We start from the raw sequence: 23,141 nt of genomic DNA, 5'->3' as shown, positions 1-23,141 counted from the left end.
CCTGTATCAGTACAAAGAGGTATTACCACCAAGCAGTACAGCCCCAAGAATCAGTCCTAGAGAAGGGAAAAACGAAAGCTGTGCAAGCCAAGACATGGAATAGAAGAGATAAAACCAAGTTTAGGTTTCCTGGACACTCTGAGAAATCTTTTGCTTGCCCACTGAGGCATCACTAGCACTGTGCTGCGTGTGGTATGAAACTAGGCTGGCTACTTCTTTTCACGTCACACTAACTGAGCCATCTGAACAGTCAGACAGGCCTGAGCATGGAGAAAGCTCTAGAAGACAAGAGCATTCCCCCCTAGAATTTGGTGCTACCCACTCTTCAGGTCCAGGAACGCCTCTGCTAAAAATTACTGACCTGCTGTCGCCTATCTCCAAATCCTCAGTATTCACAACACCCAGAAACTAGGCAACAAGTGGCCAAATCACCAATTCTGAATAGAAGAGACCTTTCCATATCACAGGTTGACTGATGGACATGTAGTCTGAAAAAATGATGCTTTGGGATATGCCCAAAGTTACCCCATATGTGCATCCCAGAAATTCTAACAGACCTCAGACCTCTCCTCAAAAGGAGAGGAGCTGACCTACATGAATTAGATGGAATTACCACTTTGCTAAAGCTGGTATTTGACAAGTTTTTCCTAGTCTGAAAAACTTCCCTAGGAAATTTATTCAACTTTCCTTTGATCAAAAAACCACCTTTCAAGGGTTTTTTATGGGAGAAATGGAATTTGCTAGAAAGAAAAACAAGAGAACTGAGACGTAAAGGAAGTCACTGCTGTGCTTTTAATGTGGATGGATACAGGAGGTTGTCTGGAGTTGCTGAGGGCGGCCCACCATTTTATGGACAGTTCCCGGGGCATGTTCTCACCACAGAAATTTACTCAATTTCCCTACGTGATTTGCTCTTTAAAGCTCGGCCTGCCTCGCTCATTCTGAATTTAATCCATTTCAGCATCATTAAAAGCCATGAAGAAAAACACCCACATTGAATTCTCCCATCTGGAGAAGAGATTTCCAATTGGCTCACACACTCAGAGGGGCTCACACCCTTTCTCCTCAGCATGTGAAGCCCCAGAGTTGCCAGGGCTCCCTGGCTGTGGCCCCTGGAAAACCATCTTCATGAAGCTTCCAGTGGACCCAGGAAAGGTGTGAGTTCTCTACTTTGGCAGTTACCCAGAGCCAGTTTTTAATCCCAGATCAGCTCCCCAATCCTGTGTCCCATCCCATTCCACTGCCAACTGCCCTATACTCTGCTCCCCAGCGAGGTACTCAGGGAATACGAATGAACTTTAATATTAACTGAAGTCACACAGACAGAAGTCGTATGTACTGGAAAAAGAACAATGAGCTCTAAAGCCAGACAGACCTGGCTTAGAATCCGGCCTCTGCCACCTCTGGCTGGATATGATCTTAGGCGAGAAGCTTCACCTTCCTTACCTGTGTGGTTGGGATAACTCGCAAAGGTCAAATGAAATGCACAGCAACTGAGACTTACTTGATATTCAAAAATGGTCATTAACAGTACTACAATATCAGGATGTAGTAACTACAGCACATCATAATATTTGAATCAAACTTTCCAGTTGATGAAAAACTCTTCATACCCAAGTTCATGTTAACCTTACAATAATCCCATGGGGTACCTATTATTACTATTCTTACTAATAACTTCTTGCTGTGTTTCCACACAAATTAAGTATGATGAAGGACAATACATTAGCGTTTATGGAATAAGTTAATAAATTATAGCTTACTTGATTTTTCCAGTATATCTGTTAAGTTTTTATGATGAGAAAAGCCAGGCTCATGATGTTAAAGTGGTACCAACAATGATGATGGCAGTAGTAACACTTACTGAGCACACAGCATTGCTCTGGGCGAAGCACTTAATTGCATCATATCATCATCATCACCATCCCTATTTTGTACCAGGAAACCTTGGCTCAAACAAGGCTAAGGAACTTCTACGTGATTACGGCGTTAGTGAGTGGTGGAACCAGGATTCTAACTTGGGCTGACTCCAGGGCTCATCCTCTTCTACTCCCTGCTCTTCCACTGAAGTTCACATAATTAGTCAGAAAAGGACTGGGGCTGGGGTCACATTTTCTGGATTCTGCCCTTTCTACTCCAGTAGCAGTTCCCAAATCTAGCAGACCACAGACTCAGGGGCATGCTTGTTGCAATGCAGATTCTGGGTGCCCTCCCAGAGGCTATGCTTCAGTAGGTGTGAGAATCACACGAGATAACACTGTACTGCACACCAACCAATTAAAACTATTATCAGTAAAGACAGATACAAACGCTTACTGACTATTAATTAATGGGTAATATCTATTCCACAGTCCCCATCTGATAATAAGGATTCACCAGTGCTATGTACCTCAAAATGTAATGTTGGCTTGTGCCATTGGGGTATATGAAATGATTCTAAGTAGTTCACAAATAAATATTTGCGATAGTTATACACTTATTTTAATAAGCATTATAAATCTATTGGTTTATCACACAAAGCATGATATGTTTTTAAATAAATGTAGTCTAAAAAGAGTGAATTGATTTTAAAAAATAGTAAGTAAATAATATTACAGGTGGCATATGTATATGTTAAAAAAATAACGAAGGTGACAAACAACACATTTGGGAACTACTGTCCTAACTTGTACCACACACCACCTTCAACTTAGCTGAAAGGACAAGACGGGAGGGTACCACATTCTACCAGCAAGCTGTCCTATTTCAATAGTCATCCTTGATTCCTTGCTGTCTTTCACACCCCATATCCAATCTGTTAGCCAGTCCCATCAGTAATAACTTACACCTAGAATCCAACTACTTCTCACCATGTCCATTGCTAATACCTTGGTCCAAGCCACCATCATCTTCTGCCTGGACTGCTCCAATGGCCTCTCAACTGTTTCTCCTTCTGCCCCCTACAGTTTATTCTCTGCCAGCAGGCAGAATCATCTTTTAAAAATATACATTGGCTCATGTCACTCGCCTGATCACAACTCTCCAGGGACTTCTCATGACACTTACACCACAATCCTATCTCCTGACCACAGCCTCACATAGTCCAGCCTACCCGACCACTCTTCCTCTGGCCTCTGCCTTTCTAGTCACAAGGGTCCTTCCTGATACTCCTTGAACACTGCTAGTTCATCCCCTCTGCCGCGGGGGCCTTTGTACGTGCTGGTTCCTCTGCCAGCTCCTGACAGGCCACCCTCCCTCTGTTTGTTCAGGTTTCTCCTCAAATGTCACCTCTTGGGGGAGGCCTCCTCTGCTCCTGGTATCTAAAATAGCCACCTTTCAGGGGAGGGATGGACTGGGAGTTTGGGATGAGTAGATACAAACTATTACACATGGAATGAATGAACAACAAGGTCCTATTGTGTAGCACAGGGAACGATGCTCAATATCCTGGGATAAACCATAATGGAAAAGATTAAAAAAAGAATGTGTGTGTGTGTGTATATATATATATATATATATATATATATATATATATATATATATATATATATAAAACTGAGCCACTCTGCTGTACAGCAGAAATTAACACAACATTGTAAATCAAGTATACTTCAATTAAAAATAAATTTAAAATAAAATAAAATAGCCACCCTTCCCTTGTTACTCTCTATTCCTTTGCTCTTACTTCATGGCCCTTCTCTCCGCCTGGAAGCCTCCCTCTGTTTGCTTGCTTACTGTTTGCTGTCTGCTTCTCTCAACAAGGCGGATAAAGTCCCTGCCTGACAGCTTTACTGTAGCTTCAATACACATTTCCTGAATGAAGCAACAAATACAACCCACATTTTCATCAGCAGAGACACCAGAAATCAATAGGTAAAGAAGTCCTCACACTCTAGGAACATCAGTGGGGAGCCGCTGGCTGAACACTGGTACCTTCTAGAGTTCAGGGGCTCTGCAGGGGGAAGCACAAGACCAACAGGACTGACAGGGATCTCATTCATCCCCCGGCCTCTATGCATGAATGCCACCAATCAGAATTTTCTTCCCTAGCTAACCACCTACACAGGAACCTATCTTCTTTTTCATGGTTTCTGGGGACACACATAAAGAAAAAATAAGCTGAGAGGGACTGAGACTAAAGCAAGTAAAATAGGGAGCAGGAGGAGAGATGAAATCCCTGCCTGGCCTGGAATAAACCTGCCAGCTCTCAGCCTGAGTCAACGGAGGCTCGAAGACAGCTGTAAATTGTTCCCAGTTCTCAGCCAGACACAGGCAGCCAAAGTGGCTGCGTCCGGGCTCTTGCACAGTACAGGCTGAGGCCTGCAGATCAGCTTGGAGGGGTGGGGTAGGGAGGACTGTTTCCTTGTGGGCTTTTACATCTGCAATCTCCTAGTCCCCCTTAAAATTCCTAATCAGGATAGCAGCGAAGGAGCACAGCTTCACACAAGCCTGGGTAATGCGAACCATCTTAATCAGGACCATTTGTCGCCTACCTGGGACTCTGGACATCTGAGAATGAATTACAGTCCAGTGGCCTCAATTCCTTTCTGCCTTGAGGCCTGGGTGGCTGTGCACTGATTTCTCAACCAATAGAGATCACCGCCAGCTTTCCAAAGGTGGAAGTGTTTCAAGTGGAAAACCAATTGCCTCTGTCCAGCTAGATCCCTTTCCGGCCTCTACCTAACCGTCCTCCCATCTTATCTGCCCTAGGAACAGTTTAGCTATTTTTTGATCACAACAAACTCTGAGGCAATAAAAGGCAGGGAAAGAGATCCATTCAGAATCTGAGGCCTAAGAACTGCACCTGGAGTCACCATGAAGTTGTATGACATGGGCATACATCACCTCTCTGACCCTTTTCCTCATCTCGAAGATCAGGCATGGTAGAAATCAAACAAAACAATGTCTGTGAAGGCACTCTGAGGAACTCTCAAAGAAACTGTCCAGTGTCGGGCTTTCATAAAAATAGCCTCTGGTTTCGGATAACGATGATGTTATTGATAATAACAGCAGAGGGCAACATTTAATGACTGCTTAGAATACCAGGCACCACTGATTTAAGAATTTCCATTCTAATCCCATTGGATCCTCTCAACAAACCAATGATGTAGGCGGTAAAAGTATCCTCATTTTACAGATAAAGAAACCGAGGCCTGGAGAAATTAATTTCCCAAGGCCACACACTCAGCAGGCCACGAGGCTGGGATTCCAATGCATGCGTGTAATAATACTCTAGAGCCAAGGTTCCCAACCATTACTCACTGTTCCCCCACGCCCCTCCGCTGTGGGCAACAGTACTTGATAGCCTCCACTAAATCCTACATGTTGAATGGGAGTTGCACACTCTGAACACTGATTAGGGTCGGAAGGAATGATCTTGAGTAACCACAAGTTTGCACTTAGGATGAAGCCTCAGTTTTCTCATCTGAAAATGGGGTCAATACTACCATCTGTCTCATAGGGTTCTTACAAAGATCAAATAATATAATGTAGGTCAGACACTGAGCACATTGCCCCCTACAGAGTATGTGCTAACGATGTTTACCATTAATGATATCATTAATCAAGAGCCTGCGCTTGGTGGCAGTGGGGAAAATCTTTCAGTCTCTGTCTCAACAGTCCTTACACTGGGCTTTAAGAGTTAAAGATGCCACCAGGGACCTGCTCACTGTTGCTTGGCTAAAGCCCAAACTGGGATGCCAAGGGGCAGCTGGCACCTGCCAGGCGGCAGCCTGCTGTCTGTCCAGAGCCCACACCACTGAGCGGAAGGGGATGTTAGGCCACAGCAAGGTCACACACTGGCTGCATCTGTCAGCCTAAAGTTGGCTGAGGAGAGGATGGATTTGTGAAGTGTCCTCTAGGACAAGCAGAAAGGCTCTGGACTGTCCAGGTAAGTCTGAGGAGCACCACAGCCAGCCATGTCCTTGGGGGATGGGGTGTCACCCAACAAAACGGCCGGGAACCCAAAGAATAGTATCTCTGAGACAACAACCCGTTCCTTCTCCTTCCTCTCTTGCTAGACCCCAGCACACTCAAGCTGGGGTGTTGCCACGCCACAAGGGCCACAGCAACCAGCTGTGCCGTGCACACAACTCATAAGGAAAAGCAGGGTGCAGGGGGTCAGCACTTGGGGAGATTGAATGAGGCCATCTCCCCTGACTGTGGCTCAGGAGACGAAAGTGGTGGTTAAGGAAACCTGCCATGGAGGGGAAAGGAGAAAGAAGGGCCGAGAGGGGCTGGGGGCAGTGGGAAGGGAACACAGGCCAGGGAAGGAGTGAGCACCTGTCTTCTATCAGCCTGGCCTGGCAGGCGCGGAAAAAAACCTGGAGGGGAAGGTGCCCTCAGCTGACTGCCTCGTGGGCCAGCGCACAGGAGGCCAGGCTGCCATGCCCACTAATGCCGTCTATCCTTCCCAGGTTTAAGAGGGGAAATGTTCTATTTATAAGGCATCGACCAGTGGAGACCTGGCAGCCGCTGGATGGCTCTGATCCCATAGGGATCCTGGTTACCCGTGGCTGCCTTCCCCGGCCTCTCAACTGTGGGTGTTCTCACAGCAAAAGACTGAAGGCAACTGGAAGCAAAAGGCAAAAGAAAAGCCTCTTTCCTGCCCTTCGTTGCTTTCATGAGACTGCTGGACTTTTAGCGATGGCTGAAGGCTTTAGAACATTTTAAAAAGAGTGACCCATGTGATCCCGTCAAGCCTTCCCATGTGAGCTTCAAGACTCAATCTCTTCTTCTGTTTTACAGATCAAGGGAAGCTGAGGCAGAGAGATGAAGGGAATGCAGACACCACAGGCAGGGCAATGGGGAAGCAGAGCAAAGGTAATGATGCCCTTCCCATCTCCTCCCCCAGTGCTCAATCTTGTCCTCATGAAAAAAGAAAATCCTTGACCCAGCACCATCAGAGAGTCTGACCTGAATAACGGCCGAAAGAACGAGCATGTGTAACAGAAACAACATATAAAGCAGCTTTGGTTGTGTTGTCAAAGGCCCATGGGAGAGTAGTGCGTCATGTTACAGTCCTGTACCTGGGAAGCTCGAGTCACTGAAACATGTGACTCTGGCTCTCCCAGCATCATGCGTGACATGTGAGGAGCAACAGATGGCTCTCAAGAGGAGGCTCACTAAGAAGGAACACGGGATGGCCCCTCAAAGAGCCAGGTGGGTTAGGTATTGGAGACTGATGATGAAACTCCTTCCAGCCCCAAGGGGTTGGCCACACAAGGACAGATGGCATGGCAGAGCAAAGATCTCATGCATATCAAGAATAGTGGGGGAAATGATGCTGGCAATCAGGCAGACTCTGGTTTGAACATCAGCTCTACCACTTCTCAACTCTGGTACCTTGACTTCTTTAAGCTTGTTTGCTCACTTGCAACTCACCTGTGAAAAGCGTTTCTGCGAACGGTACCCATCCATGTACCACACTCAAGCTCCCTGCCACAACCTCATGCTGTCTTGAATAGACTAATATTTAAAAACCTATGTTTGTATTACGCTAACGGTTAACAAACTTATAGCCCATGGGCCAACTTCACCACTGCCTGTTTTGTAAACAGAGCCACCCCCTTTGTTTCCATATTGTCTACGGCTGCATTCACACCACCATAGCAGAGTTAAACAGTACCGCAAATCTGAAAATCTGGCCCTTTCCTGAAAAAGCCCACCCCTGGCGCTAAGCAGTACCATTTAGAAAACTGGGGTGGAGGGCGGGGGTATGTTTACTTGTGTCCCTCGCCACCAATACACATTAAATAAATATATAAATTTAAATGGCAACTGAAAATGTTTGTCCAGTCCTATCCAAAATGATCTTGGGTATCACCAGCAGTGCACACACCCCACTTTGAAAAATGCAGTCGAGAGGATTCAGTGAATTAACATAAGGCATCAAGCCCGAATCAGCACGGGTGTTGGCTGCTGCCCTTCGTTCTCCTCCCCTGCTCCCCTCAGAAGCAGTTCAGCCAATCCAGTGTGCTCTTTCCTCCTCATATGGGAGAGGCATGACCAGATAACAATAAGGATAACAACAACGGTAATTAGGCACTTATTCACTAATAGGCCAGATAATGTGCTGAGTTGTTATCCTCACAGCAAGGCTATGAGGTAGGGGTTGTGATTTATCCCCATTTACAGACGATGAAACAGAAGCTTAGAGAGGCGCAGCACTGACCTGCAGCTCCATGGCCAGTGGGCCCGCACGATAATCTGCACCATCAAACGGTACCCTTCACGGAAACAAAAGCTCTCCCAGTCCACCCAGCAGGACCTTCCCACAGGAAATAACCTGAAATATGCACAAAGACTGATGCACAAGGATGCTCAGCCTGATGGCATTGGTAAAAGAAAAACTCTGCAAAGGACATTCAAGACCACTGACAGGAAATGGTTCAAAAAATTAGGATGTAAAATTATGACAGATCATTCAACAACCATTACAAATAATAATGGTTTTATTATTTGTATTTTTTATTATTATAAACATATTTGTAATAAATAAATATATAATATTTATAATATAACATATTTGTATGTTTTATTATTATAAACAGGTTTCATCAACTGGGATAATGCTTGAGACTTTTTAAAAGCAGAATCGCAACAGCATATTCAGTACAATGTCAATTAAGTCAAAATACATATTGACATTCGCAAAATAAATATAAGACATCATGAAAAAAAAGGCAAGGAAGAAAAGAAGTATCTCTGGGGATGATATTATAGATGAGTTTTACTGAATTTTTAAAAATCCTTACAATTTCCTTTATATTCCACAAAGAGTTCATAATATTTTTATAATAAGCAAAAATACAACACTGCCAACCCCCTTAGGAATGAGGTTCAGATATTCAATGTCTGCACCCTACAGATAACTAATCCTTCTTCCAACTTTGCAAACTTTCTCCTGTCACTGCTCTTCCCCTCACTGCCACTGTGAATGACAAGTTGGCAAACTGCAGTGGGTTCTTGAGCATTATGCAAATACAAAGGTTTGCTGCCAAAGTACTAGGTTAAAAACAAACTGGAAGGGACAAGCCTCTTAGATAGCCTCATCCACCAGAGGGCAGACAGCAGAAGCAAGAACAACTACAATCCTGCAGCCTGTGGAACAAAAACCACATTCACAGAAAGACAGACAAGATGAAAAGGCAGAGGGCTGTCTACCAGATGAAGGAACAAGATGAAACCCAGGAAAAACAACTAAATGAAGTGGAGATAGGCAACTTTCCAGAAAAAGAATTCAGAATAATGATAGTGAAGATGATCCAGAACCTCGGAAAAAGAATGGAGACAAAGATCGAGAAGATGCAAGAAATGTTTAAGAAAGACCTAGAAGAATTAAAGAACAAACAAACAGAGAAGAACAATACAATAACCGAAATGAAAAATACACTAGAAGGAATCAACAGCAGAATAACTGAGGCAGAAGAATGGATAAGTGACCTGGAAGACAGAATGGTGGAATTCACTGCCGTGGAACAGAATAAAGAAAAAAGAATGAAAAGAAATGAAGACAGCCTAAGAGACCTCTAGGACAATATTAAATGCAACAACATTCGCATTATAGGGGTCCCAGAAAAAGAAGAGAGAGAGAAAGGACCCAAGAAAATATTTGAAGAGATTATAGTAGAAAACTTCCCTAACATGGGAAAGGAAATGGCACCCAAGGCCAGGAAGTGCAGAGAGTCCCAGGAGGATAAACCTAAGGAGAAACACACCGAGACACACAGTAATCAAATTGACAAAAATTAAAGACAAAGAAAAATTATTGAAAGCAACAAGGGAAAAACTACAAATAAAATACAAGGGAACGCCCATAAGGTTAACAGCTGATTTCTCAGCAGAAACTGTACAAGCCAGAAGGGAGTGGCATAACATATTTAAAGTGATGAAGGGGAAGAACCTACAACCAAGATTACTCTACCCAACAAGGATCTCATTCAGATTTGACGGAGAAATCAAAAGCTTTACAGACAAGCAAAAGCTAAGAGAATTCAGCATCACCAAAACAGCTCTACAACAAATGCTAAAGGAACTTCTCTAAGTGGGAAACACCACAGAAGAAAAGAACATAAAACACAAACCCTTAACAATTAGGAAAATGGTAATAGGAACATACATATTGATAATTACCTTAAACATGAATGGATTAAATGCTCCAACCAAAAGACACAGGCTCGCTGAATGGAGACAAAAACAAGACCCATATATATGCTGTCTACAAGAGAAGCACTTCAGACCTAGGGACGCATACAGACTGAAAGTGAGGGGATGGAAAAAGATATTCCATGCAAATGGAAATCAAAAGAAAGCTGGAGTAGCAATACTCATATCAGATAAAATAGACTTTAAAATAAAGAATGTTACAACAGACAAGGAAGGACACTACATAATAATCAAGGGATCAATCCAGGAAGAAGATAACAATTGTAAATATATATGCACCCAACATAGGAGCACCTCAATACATAAGACAACTGCTAACAGCTATAAAAAAGGAAATCGACAGTAACACAATAATAGTGGGGGACTTTAACATCTCACTTACACCAGTAGACAGATCAGCCAAAATGAAAATAAATAAGGAAAACACAAGGTTTAACTGATACATTAAACAAGATGGACTTAATTGATATTTACAGGACATTCCATCCAAAAACAACAGAATACACCTTCTTCTCAAGTGCTCATGGAACATTCTCCAGGATAGATAATAGCTTGTGTCACAAATCAAGCCTTGGTAAATATAAGAAAATTCAAATCATATCAAGTATCTTTTCAGACCGCAACACTGTAAGAGCAGATATCAATTACAGGAAAAATATCTGTAAGAAATAGAAACAAATGGAGGCTAAACAATACATTACTAAATAACCAAGAGATCACTGAAGAAATCAAAGAGGAAATCAAAAAATACCTAGAGACAAATGACAATGAAAACACGACGATCCAAAACCTATGGGATGCAGGAAAAGCAGTTCCAAGAGAGAAGTTTATAGCAATACAAGCCTATCTCAAGAAACAAGAAAAATCTCAAATAAACAATCTAACCTTACACCTAAAGGGACTAGAGGAAGAAGAATGAACAAAACCCAAAGTTAGCAGAAGGAAAGAAATCATAAAGATCAGAGCAGAAATAATAAATGAAATAAAAACAAAGAAAACAATAGCAAGGATCAATAAAACTAAAAGCTCGTTCTTTGAGAAGATAAACAAAATTGATTAACCATTAGCCAGACTCATCAAGAAAGAGAGGGAGAGGACTCAAATAAATAAAATTAGAAATGAAAAAGGAGAAGTTACAACAGACACTGCAGAAATAAAAAGCATCCTAACACTACTACAAGGAACTCTATGCCAATAAAATGGACAACCTAGGGCTTCCGTGGTGGCACAGTGGTTGAGAGTCAGCCTGCCGATGCAGGGGACACGGGTTCGTGCCGTGGTCTGGGAAGATCCCACATGCCGCAGAGCGGCTAGGCCCATGAGCCATGGCCCGTGAGCCTGCGCTCCGCAACGGGAGAGGCTACAGCAGTGAGAGGCCCGCGTACCGCAAAAAAAAAAAAAAAAAAAGGACAACCTGGAAGAAATGGACAAATTCTTAGAAAGGTATAACCTTCCAAGACTGAACCAGGAAGAAATAGAAAATATGAACAGACCAATCACAAGTAATGAAATTGAAAGTGTGATTAAAAATCTTCCAACAAACAAAAGTCCAGGACCAGACGGCTTCACAGGTGAATTCTATCAAACATTTAGAGAAGAGCTAACACCCATCCCTCTTAATTTCTTCTAAAAAATTGTGGAGGAAGGAACACTCTCAAACTCATTCTATGGGGCCACCATCACCCTGATACCAAAACCAGACAAAGATATCACAAAAAAAGAAAATTACAGACCAATATCACTGATGAATATAGATGCAAAAATCCTCAACAAAATACTAGCCAACAGAATCCAACAACACATTAAAAGGATGATACACCATGATCAAGTGGGATTTATCCCAGAGATGCAAGGATTCTTCAATATACGCAAATCAATCAATGTGATACACCATATTAACAAGCTGAAGAAGAAAAACCATATGATCATCTCAATAGATGCAGAAAAAGCTTTTGACAAAATTCAACACCCATTTATGATAATAACTCTCCAGAAAGTGGGCATAGAGGGAACCTACCTCAACATAATAAACCCACAGCAAATATCATTCTCAATGGTGAAAAACTGAAAGCATTCCCTCTAAGATCAGGAACAAGACAAGGATGTCCACTCATGCCACTATTATTCAACATAGTTTTGGAAGTCTTAGCCATGGCAAACAGAGAAGAAAAAGAAATAAAAGGAATACAAATCAGAAAAGAAGAAGTAAAACTGTCACTGTTTGCAGATGACATGATACTACACATAGAGAATCCTAAAGATGCTACCAGAAAACTACTAGAGCTAATCAATGAATTTGGTAAAGTTGCAGGATACAAAATTAATGCACAGAAATCTCTTGCATTCCCATACACTAATGATGAAAAATCTGAAAGAGAAATTAAGGAAACACTCCCATTTACCACTGCAACAAAAAGAATAAAATACCTTGGAATAAGCCTATGTACGGAGACAAAAGACCTGTATGCAGAAAACTATAAGGCACTGCTGAAAGAAATTAAAGATGTAACCAACAGATGGAGAGATGTACCATGTTCTTGGATTGAAAGAATTAATACTGTGAAAATGACTATACTACCCAAAGCAATCTACAGATTCAATGCAATCCCTATCAAATACTAATGGCATTTTTTACAGAACTAGAATAAAAAATCTTAAAATGTGTATGGAGACACAAAAGACCCCGAATAGCCAAAGCAGTCTTGAGGGAAAAAAACAGAGCTGGAGGAATCAGACTCCCTGACTTCAGACTATACTACAAAGCTACAGTAATCAAGACAATATGGTACTAGCACAAAAACAGAAAAATAGGTCAATGGAACAGGATAGAAAGCCCCAAGATAAACCCACGCACCTGTGGTCAACTAATCTATGACAAGGGAGGCAAGGACATACAATGGAGAAAAGACAGGCTCTTCAATAAGTGGTGCTAGGAAAACTGGACAGCTACATGTAAAAGAATGAAATTAGAACACTCCCTAACACCATACACAAAAATAAACTCAAAATGGATTAGAGACCTAAATTTAAGACTGGACACTATAAAACTCTTAGAGGAAAATATAGGAAGAACAATCTTTGACATAAATCACAGCAAGATATTTTTTGATCCACCTCCTAGAGTAATGGAAATAAAAACAAAAATAAACAAAGGGGACCTAGTGAATCTTAAAACGTTTTTCAAAGCAAAGGAAACTACAAACAAGACGAAAAGACAACCCTCAGAATGGGAGAAAATATTTGCAGACAAATCAACAAAGAATTAATCTCCAAAGTATATACATAGCTCATGCAGCTCAATATTAAAAAAGCAAACAACCCAATCAAAAAATGGGCAGAAGACTTAAATAGACGTTTCTCCAAAGAAGACAAACAAATGGCCAAGAAGCACATGAAAAGCTGGTCAACATCATTAATTATTAGAGAAATGCAAATCTAAACTACAATGAGGTATCACCTCACACCATTTAGAATGGGCATCATCAGAAAATCTACAAACAACAAATGCTGGAGAGGGTGTGGAGAAAAAAGAATCCTCTGGCACTCTTGGTGGGAATGTAAATTGATACAGCTACTATGGAGAACAGTATGGAGGTTCCTTAAAAAACTAAAAATAGAGTTACCATATGACCCAGCAATTCCACTACTGGGCATATACCCAGAGAAAACCATAATTCAAAAAGACACATAAACCCCAAAGTTCACTGCAGCACTATTTACAACAGCCAGGTCATGGAAGCCACCTAAATGCCCATCGACAGATGAATGGATAAAGAAGATGTGGTACTTATATACAATGGAATATTAATCAGCCATACAAAGTAACGAAATTGGGTCACTTGTAGAGACGTGGATGGATCTAGAGACTGTCATACAGTGTGAAGTAAGTCAGAAAGAGAAAAACAAATATCGTATATTAACGCATATATGTGGAACCTAGAAAAATGGTACAGATGAACCGGTTTGCAGGGCAGAAATTGAGACACAGATGTAGAGAACAAACATACCGACACCAAGGGGAGAAAGTGGTGTGGCGTGGTGGTGGTGTGATGAATTGGGAGATTGGGATTGACATGTGCACACTGATGTATATAAAATGGATGACTGAGAACATGCTGTATAAAATGGATGACTGAGAACATGCTGTATAAAAAATAAACTAAATTAAATTAAAAAGAAAACCATAAAAAATAATCTCAGCTATTTAAAAATGCATAGGAGTGATTATATTAAGAAAATATACTGGGCTTCCCTGGTGGCACTGTGGTTAAGAATCCGCCTGCCAATGCAGGGGACACAGGTTCGAGCCCTGGTCTGGGAAGATCACACATGCCGCGGAGCAACTAAGCTCGTGTGCCACAACTACTGAGCCTGTGCTCTAGAGCCTGCGAGCCACGACTACTGAAGCCTGTGCACCTAGATCCTGTGCTTTGCAACAAGAGAAGCCACCGCAATGAGAAGCCCGTGCACCCCAACGAAGAGTGGCCCCTACTCACCACAGCTAGAGAAAGCCCAAGCGCAGCAACGAAGACCGAACGTAGCTAAAAATAAAATAAATATGTACAAAATGGATAACTAATAAGAACCTGCTGCATAAAAAAATAAATAAAAAACAAACTGGAAGGAATGAAGGAATTAAGACTGGGAAGCAAAGAGGAAGAATTATATTTCCTTCTTCTGAAGAGAAGGGAGGGCACTTTTTAAGCCTTTCTAGCCTAGACTGAAGCCCATTCCAGTTGGCTGTGGGCACCTGTCTGCACATGAGTGCATCTGCAGAGAGCACAGGTACTACACACACACACACGTGTGATGGGCCATCGGTCTATCATCTCCCAGGGGTCTTAACCCCATCAGCAGACCATATACTCCTTAAAGGTAGAGGCAACTGTAAAGCTGGTTGGTGTCCTCACCCCTCAGTACTCATGTCACCCAGCGCCATGGTCCTTAAGAATTCCAAGAGGTATTAGTTGAATGAAGCCTGGACTCCTACAGTTAAGTCTAGTGAGAGGTTCAGGTCGATGCAAAGAACATGTTCAACAAGAGTAGGAAGCAGAGAAAATGGCTGCAATATTCTTCTGAAAAGCCCTCTGGGGCCAACAGTGTGTGACAAGGCACACCTAGGGCAACTCGGGCATATTCCTTTTAAATGACCCGACTGACCCATGGAATTCGAGTTAATACTCACAGTAAGGGAAGTGGCACTAGAAGCCAAGATTAGGAGACATCCCTCTCTGTCTCAGTCTGTCAGTCTCCAAACAGCTGGCAAAGCAGCGGAAGAGCAGCATTTCTGTAAACAAGCTAATCTTTTCAGAGCTAAGCTGGCGGTGACATTTATTATTTAAAACTTCAAACTTGGTAAAGACGAACTCACCCTAGAAAAGCCTGCCTTTCCCTTGCTCTCATGCACCGGACTGTGTACCCTCTCTGACAAGTTCTCAGCTTCCCAACTGTCTCTCAGGTGGGACTACAGGACCACAGCAGCGGGGCTGAGAATAGGTCCCTTCCTAGCTCCCCCTTCTGTTTCTGACCTGGGCTCATTTCAAAGGAGAATGAACCAATTCTCATAGAGCCTTTGGGGAGTAAATCTCACAACTGCAGCCAACGTAAAGCAAGAAACAGGACATGTAGACTCAGGAGATACACATTAAGGTGGCAAAGGGTAAGATGGGAAGAGGAGGGGTCCCTGCCCAGGGAAGAGTCCTGTTCTTTGTAATAATAAAGGGGAAAATCAACGACAGTCATTTGTCGTTTAGAATGATTGACACTGGTGTGATCACCTCAGTAAAGAAGCTTAGGAAGCAACAAACCAGACTTTCTTCTTCTCTGTCTATTCTTACTCCCATCTTTTCCCTTCCCTCCACTACTGGGTAAGAATTTGACCAACTAGAGAAAACTCAGTGTCACTGATGTATATTCCTGACATTCCAGAAACAAAGCAAGGTAAGGTTCCTGATGGCAGCCGGATCCACGGTTGAGCAGCTCATACGACTGCCAAAAATAGCAGATCGGTTTTTGAATTTAGTATGTAGGGATTAACCTAACCAAGAAAACAGAAGACTTCTAGGCAGAAAAGTAAAGGTCTGAATAAATGGAAAGACATTCAAAGCTCTTGAAGGAGGTGACTTAGTATTATAAAAGTGTCAATTTTCCCAGCTGTATGTAAACCAATGAAGTTAGAACATTTCTAAATAGACATTTCTCCAAATAAGACATACAGATAGGGACTTCTCTGGTGGCGCAGCAGTTAAGAATCTGCCTGCCAATGCAGGGGACACAGGTTTGATTCCTGGTCCGGGAAGATCCCATATGCCACGGAGCAACTAAGCCCGTGCGCCACAACTACTGAGCCTGTGCTCTAGAGCCCGTGAGCTGCAACTACTGAAGCCTGTGCGCCTAGAGCCCGTGCTCCGCAACAAGAGAAGCCACCGCAATGAGAAGCCTGTGCACCGCAACAAAGAGTAGCCCCCGTGTGCAGCAACGAAGGCCCAACGCAGCCAAAAATAAAACAAAAATAGGGCTTCCCTGGTGGTGCAGTGGTTGAGAGTCCGCCTGCCGATGCAGGGGAGGTGGGTTCGTGCCCCGGTCTGGGAAGATCCCACATGCCGCGGAGCAGCTGGGCCTGTGAGCCATGGCCGCTGAGCCTGCGCGTCCGGAGCCTGTGCTCCACAATGGGAGAGGCCACAACAGTGAGAGGCCCGAGTACCACAAAAAAAATAAGTAAAAAATAAAATAAAATAAATAATAAAAAATTTTAAAAAGACATACAGACAGCCAACAGGCATTTGAAAAGATGCTCCACACCATTAATTATTAGAGAAAATACAAATCAAAACTACAATGACGTATCACCTCACACCAGTCAGAATGACCATCATCAAAAAGTCTACAAAAAATAAATGCTGGAGAGAGTGTGGAGAAAAGGGAACCCTCCTACACTACTGGTGGGAATGTAAATTGGTGCAGCCACTATGGAGAACAGCATGGAGCTTCCTTAAAAAACTAAAAATAGAGCTACCGTATGATCCAGAAATGTCACTCCTGGGCATATATCTGGAAAAGACAAAAACTCTAATTCGAAAAGATACATGCACCCCAATGTTCATAGCAGCACTATTTACAATAGCCAAGACATGGAAGCAACCTGAATGTCAACTGATAGATGAATGGATAAAGAAGGAGTATATATACACAATGGAATATTACTCAGCCATAAAAAATAGTCATTTGTAGCAACATGAAAGGACCTAGAGACTATCAGACTCATACTAAGTGAAGTAAATCAGACAGAGAAAGACAAATATTATATCACTTATATGTGGAATCTAAAAAATAATACAAATGAATTTATTTACAAAACAGAAACAGACTCACAGACACAGAAAACAAAACTATGGTCACCAAAGGGGAAAGGTGGGGGAGGGATAAATTAGGAGTGTGATTAACAGATACTTCTATATGTAAAATAGATAAGCAACAAGGATTTAATATACAGCACAGGGAACCACTATATCCAGTATCTAGTAATAACCTATAATGGAAAAGAATCTGAAAAAGAATATATATGTATAACTGAATCAATTTGCTGTACACCTGAAACTAACACAATACTGTAAATCAACTATACTTCAATAAATTTTTTTTCATTTTAAAAAATATTTGTTACTTGTAAAGCATACTGTGAGAAACAACATTCAATGATTAAACCATTACTAATATTTTTTAAAGTGTCATTTTTCCACAAATTAACCTGTACACTTCAATGCAATGCAAAATGAAAATTTTAAATTTTTGAGGAACTTATCAAACTTAAGCTAGAATTTATATAAAAGGATAAAGGTCCACAGTCAGCTATGTCAACCCTTAAAAAGGAGAGTAAAGAGAGGAGACTTAAACTACTAGCTATTAAGATCTGCCTCAAAGTCTTCATATTAAAACTGGAGAGGTATTAGCACAAGAACAGACAGACCAAGGAAATAAAGAGCTCAGAGACAGAGCTCAGATGTGCAAACTTAACACAATAAAGCTGGTATCACAAGTCAAAGAGGGTGAGAATGGATAGCTTGGTAGATGTTGTTGGGAAAACTGGCTTTTCATGTGGATAAAAACAAAACTGAATCTTCATGAAACACCATATACAATGGTATCAGATGGATTAGAAACCAAAGTGTGAAAAACAAAATCATGAAGCCAATAAAAGAAAATGTAGGTGCATATCTTTGTGACATGGGTCAGAAAGGCCTTTTTCAAAACACAACTTGAAAATTGTAAACCAGAAGGCAAAAATTTTTTTGAATATATAAAAAGTAAGACTTTATACTCAAGGAAGGATATCACACATAATATTAATTGTCAGATAGCAAAATGGGAAGATATATTTAAAATATCTACAATTGGGCTTCCCTGGTGGCGCAGTGGTTGAGAGTCCGCCTGCCGACGCAGGGGACACGGGTTCGTGCCCCAGTCCGGGAAGATCCCACACGCGGAGCAGCTAGGCCCGTGAGCCATGGCCGCTGAGCCTGTGCGTCCGGAGCCTGTGCTCCGCAACGGGAGAGGCCACAACCTGCGTACCGCAAACAAAAAAAAAAAACCACAGGGAGATAAAAGATACTCATTGTCCAAGAATACACTTGAAAGGTACACATTAGAACGGTGAAGGGGAGGACAGGAATAGGAGGTGGGAAAAGAACTAAAAGGGAGTGAGTGAATGAATAAACGAATGAATGAAGGGCGAAAGGGAGGGGCCTGTGATGATCATGTGTCACAAACCGGGGATTATGATTATTTCAGTCACTGTACCTGAGATCCAAACAGAGAAGAAAGAGGAGGTGAAAAAGGCTCTGCAAAGAAATGTGCATGTATTTATCTGCTGCCATCCTCTCCTGGCAACTGGGCCACTTGGAAAATACCAGCAGCTGCCAGACATTATTTATGGTCCTGTCTTATACCCGACAGGCACTGTACGGCCTGAGAGAAACTTCAAGAGAAAAGCAACAAATTCAGAAGTGTCCCCAACGGAATTCCCTTTTGCTACCTGTCTCTTGAAAACATTCTGGTTCTGTGATAAAATGTTGGCATTGAAATTCCCACCAAAATATTTTCTAGAAAGGAAAATGCTAGACATTTGTAAATGGCTATTAAAGGTGAAAAGTGCGATGTCCCGCTCTTAAATTCCTATCAGATTGACTTCTTACCTTTAAAAAAGTTTTGACTGTCATATAAACAGAGTTGCAAAACAATCAGACCCTGGGCAATAGCGCCACCTGTGGCGATGAGCGCAGTGAAACTGCAAATCACTGCCATGAGGAATACGAAAGGGACAAGCGCTCTGGAGGGGAGGGGAAGCAAAGCTAAGGCTTGTGTGATGTGAAGAGGGGTTCCTACTGCCAAAGGACGGGAGGAAGCACCAACCCAGAACAGTCCTCTGGTTTTGCCAGCTTGGAAATCAGTGAACAGAACATCTTTTAGAATTGTAATACCCGGGACTTCCCTGGTGGCACAGTGGTTGAAGAATCCACCTGCCAATGCAGGGGACATGGGTTCGAGCCCTGGTCCAGGAAGATCCCACATGCCGCGGAGCAACTAAGCCCATGTGCCACAACTACTGAAGCCCATGCGCCTAGAGCCCGTGCTCCGCAACAGAGAAGCCACCGCAATGAGAAGCCTGTGCACTGCAATGAAGAGTAGCCCCAGCTTGCCGAAACTAAAGAAAGCCCACAAGCAGCAACAAAGACCCAACACAGCCAAAGATAAATAAATTTATTTAAAAAAAAAAAGAATAGCAATACCCTAGAAAAGCTGTTTCTATCAAAAGTACTCCTGGAAAAGTGGGCAATATGTTTAACACATTTTTCTTTCCCACTTCCTAAATGAAAGTGTAATAAGCCATTGAAGAATCATCAGAGACTCGAGGCAGCCAACTCTCTGCACCCTGTGGATAACGGGATGCCGGAAGCAAAATGTTGCAAATGTCTGTGTTTCCCAAGATAGAACTTTCTGTATCGTTCTTTTCCTAGGGAGGTAGAATATTCTCATGGTTGACAGCAAAGATGTTAGAATCAGACAGAACTCAGATTAAATCATATCTCCTGAGTTCACCAACCTCAATTTCCTAATCTACAAAGTAGGTCAAAAGCACCTACCTCAGTCAGTGCTGTGAGCTTTAAATGAGCTAATGTGGATAAAACACGCTGAAACACAGTAAGCAGTCAATAAATGCTACCTATTAATCGCCATTATTGTAAAATACATACTCTTTGTCGACAATGCAAAGTACACAGAATATCTAAAGTAGGTCAGTGTCTCGCAATAATCTGCCCTCTATCCTGAGTAAGAGTTTAATGATAAATGTATTTCCAGACTTTTTTTCTATCAATGTATCTAGATGAGTCAACTAATTTATTTTAATAAATGCATGGTTCTACCACCTGAATTTTTTAAAAACTCAATGAACAGTATACTGTGGATACCATTTCTGCAAATATACCAAGATCTCTCGTTCTTTTTGAAGGCTACATAGTACTTTATGATATTTTTAATGGACTTCCTATTGAACATTTAGATGGTCTCCAATTCTTCACTATTATTACCGATGCTCCAGTGAACTTTTTTTACAGAAACATCTTTGCACTCCAGCCTATCCTTTAGGACAAATCACTGGGTCAAAGGATATTTACATTTTAAAGGCTTCCGACACATATGCCCCAAAGGCCTTACAAAACAGTACAACCAGCTGCTATGGCCACCAGCAGAGTCATGGTCATCTTTCAAATCTAGTGGCACTTATCTCAAGGAGAGAGAAGTAGGTTCGTAAGGTCAAAAGTTACAGGCAAACTTTTGGTGTGGGGTGAAGGGGGGGCTGGTTCTCCATTCATATGCATCTCATCCCCCACAGTTCCTGGGTCCTTCATGACAGAAGTGTCTCCCAGGTTAGGGCATGGTGTGGGCATCTGTTATTTCACCCTGCTTGGCATCTATACTCTCTTGTCCCGGTGGCTTCCCCGATCTCCCTTTGGTAAACCACCCTGCTCCCATTTTATGAGTACTGTTGAAACCATCGATCAAGGTGTGTTGTCTTCCCCTGGGTAGGCCACAGCTAGACCACCTTGATGCTATCTTTCCTGGGAACTGGACCTTCAGAAGAGTGAGGTAAGGACTAAAAAAGAGTTTAAGGGCTTTATCATCCTGCAAATATCATCCAGAAGACCCTTTCTCATTGGTCCCTGGGTCTCCAGAACTGGTCTGTTTTCAAGCCTTGGTTCTTCAGGTCTTCCTACCTTACTGTGAGTTACACTGAAGCCTTCTGTATTCCTTTGTTATTATTATTATTATTATTGTACTGTTATTTTAGGCCAAGTTAACCAGAGTTGATTTCAGATATTCTAAAACAATCCCACCTGACACGGGCGGGGGGCGGGGGGAATGACTTGTTTCCTTGAATATTTATTTGAAAAAAATTTCCCCTTGTTCAATTCCTGAAGGAAAAAAAAGAAACATTTTTTCCTCTCCCAAAGGCCTCTTAACCTACCAATAGCAACCATTCCAAATTACTTAATATTTTATTTAAAACTTCTGGTAGAATCTGTATTTTGGAAGGAATGAAAGAGAGAAAATCTCTGTCCTATAATGGATTTCACACACACTAAAAACAGCTCATCCTTTTGTCCACATGAAGAGGTACTGTTTTACTGACACTATTGGAATTCACGGTAGGGCTATCTTGGAATTTTTTTTCCAAGTGGATCTTACAAAGCAAATCTGAGGCAAGGGGACAGAATTTCCTTTGTACTCTGGTAGCAACGTGGCAGGAATTTGTTTTTTCCCCTGTGCACCAAGGAGATAATCAGCCCAAACACTCTAGCAATAGCGGTTTCATTTTAATCCCATCATCTTTACAAGGTTACAGGTGCCCTTGGAAATCATGATTAACCAGAGTGCTCCGAGCCAGTAGCAGTGGAAATGTGCTGTATATTCTACACAGGCCGCCCAGAGTCACTCCCAGGAAAGAGGAATATTATTATAGAGTTCTTCGTCTCCACTCTTAGCTCCCCAAAGTGGCAACAAGGAACACAGAGTTAGTTACTAAGCGATCACTAAGATGGTTCTGGCTCTCCAGTGCTTGGAGCGAGACTGTGAGGGAGGCAAAGTCAATTCTGGCTTCCCACAGGACAGGGCGCTGGGGGAGCTGGGTGTTGTCGGATTAAGTGACTTTTAAGTGGTGACTGGAGCTACATTCTTAAGACAACAAAGGATTAACTGAGATAATGTACATAAAAATTCTTTGTACAGTGTGAAGGGTTATACAGTGCAAGATGTCATCACGGCCTTGCCAGTCGGGCTCACTGACCGTCCTGGAGTCACTGACGCCGTAAACTGGAGCAGAAGTAGCTCGGCTGCACTGGAGGAATGGGGAGACCCAACATGCCCACAGCACCTCCTGGTGGTTCTTCCCCAGAATAGCAACTTCTCCAGGCCCAGGCCCACCCCCACCCGTAGAAAAGTATCCAAGCAATATACTTACTCCCTTCGCTCTGGCTGTCTTTGTTCGAGTTGTAGACCTGGAAAACAGAAATAACATTTACTTGTGTGAATTTTATACTACCCTACAGGTTCGCTGAAGAAAACCATTACCTCTTCCTTTTCCCTGGTTTGTGCTAGACCAATGGAAGGCAATTCTGGCCCCCAAATAGAAATCCCTTCTATAATTACCTACATCCCAGTATTTACTTCAGCTCTTAAGTGTGTGCACATCAGAACCACCTCTGGAACTTTATTGTTAAAAAAAAAAAATCATATTCCTCCTTTAATAAAACCCCAAATTTATGTTTGTATATAAACTAAAAAGGAAGAAAAAAATGTAATTAGTTACAAATCATTAAGCATTAACTGCACACCAGGCAACGTGCTAAGCAATTCACATGAATTATCTCAAATTATCTATGCAACAATTCTGTTGGGTAGGAACGGTTATTATCACTGTTTTACAGATGGAGAATTTG

At 42.2% G+C, this 23,141-nt stretch overlaps 1 protein-coding gene across 2 annotated transcripts in view; it reads right to left on the bottom strand.

The window, feature by feature from the left end:
* The window catches only part of ARHGAP26 (Rho GTPase activating protein 26), a gene marked incomplete at its 5' end in the record, with an annotated part of 471,037 nt that overhangs the window by 199,754 nt on the left and 248,142 nt on the right, over positions 1-23,141 (bottom strand). For both annotated transcript variants that reach the window (XM_082652237.1, XM_082652238.1), the window contains one exon: positions 22,664-22,700. In XM_082652237.1, the coding sequence (XP_082508363.1) occupies positions 22,664-22,700 (37 nt within the window). The remainder of the gene's footprint in view (positions 1-22,663; positions 22,701-23,141) is intronic.

Source organism: Grampus griseus (genome assembly GCF_964374135.1).
Source record: "Grampus griseus genome assembly, chromosome: 3".
NCBI lineage: Eukaryota > Metazoa > Chordata > Mammalia > Artiodactyla > Delphinidae > Grampus > Grampus griseus.
Note: the sequence above shows the minus strand (reverse complement) of the source record. Positions and strands in the feature narration are given on the sequence as shown.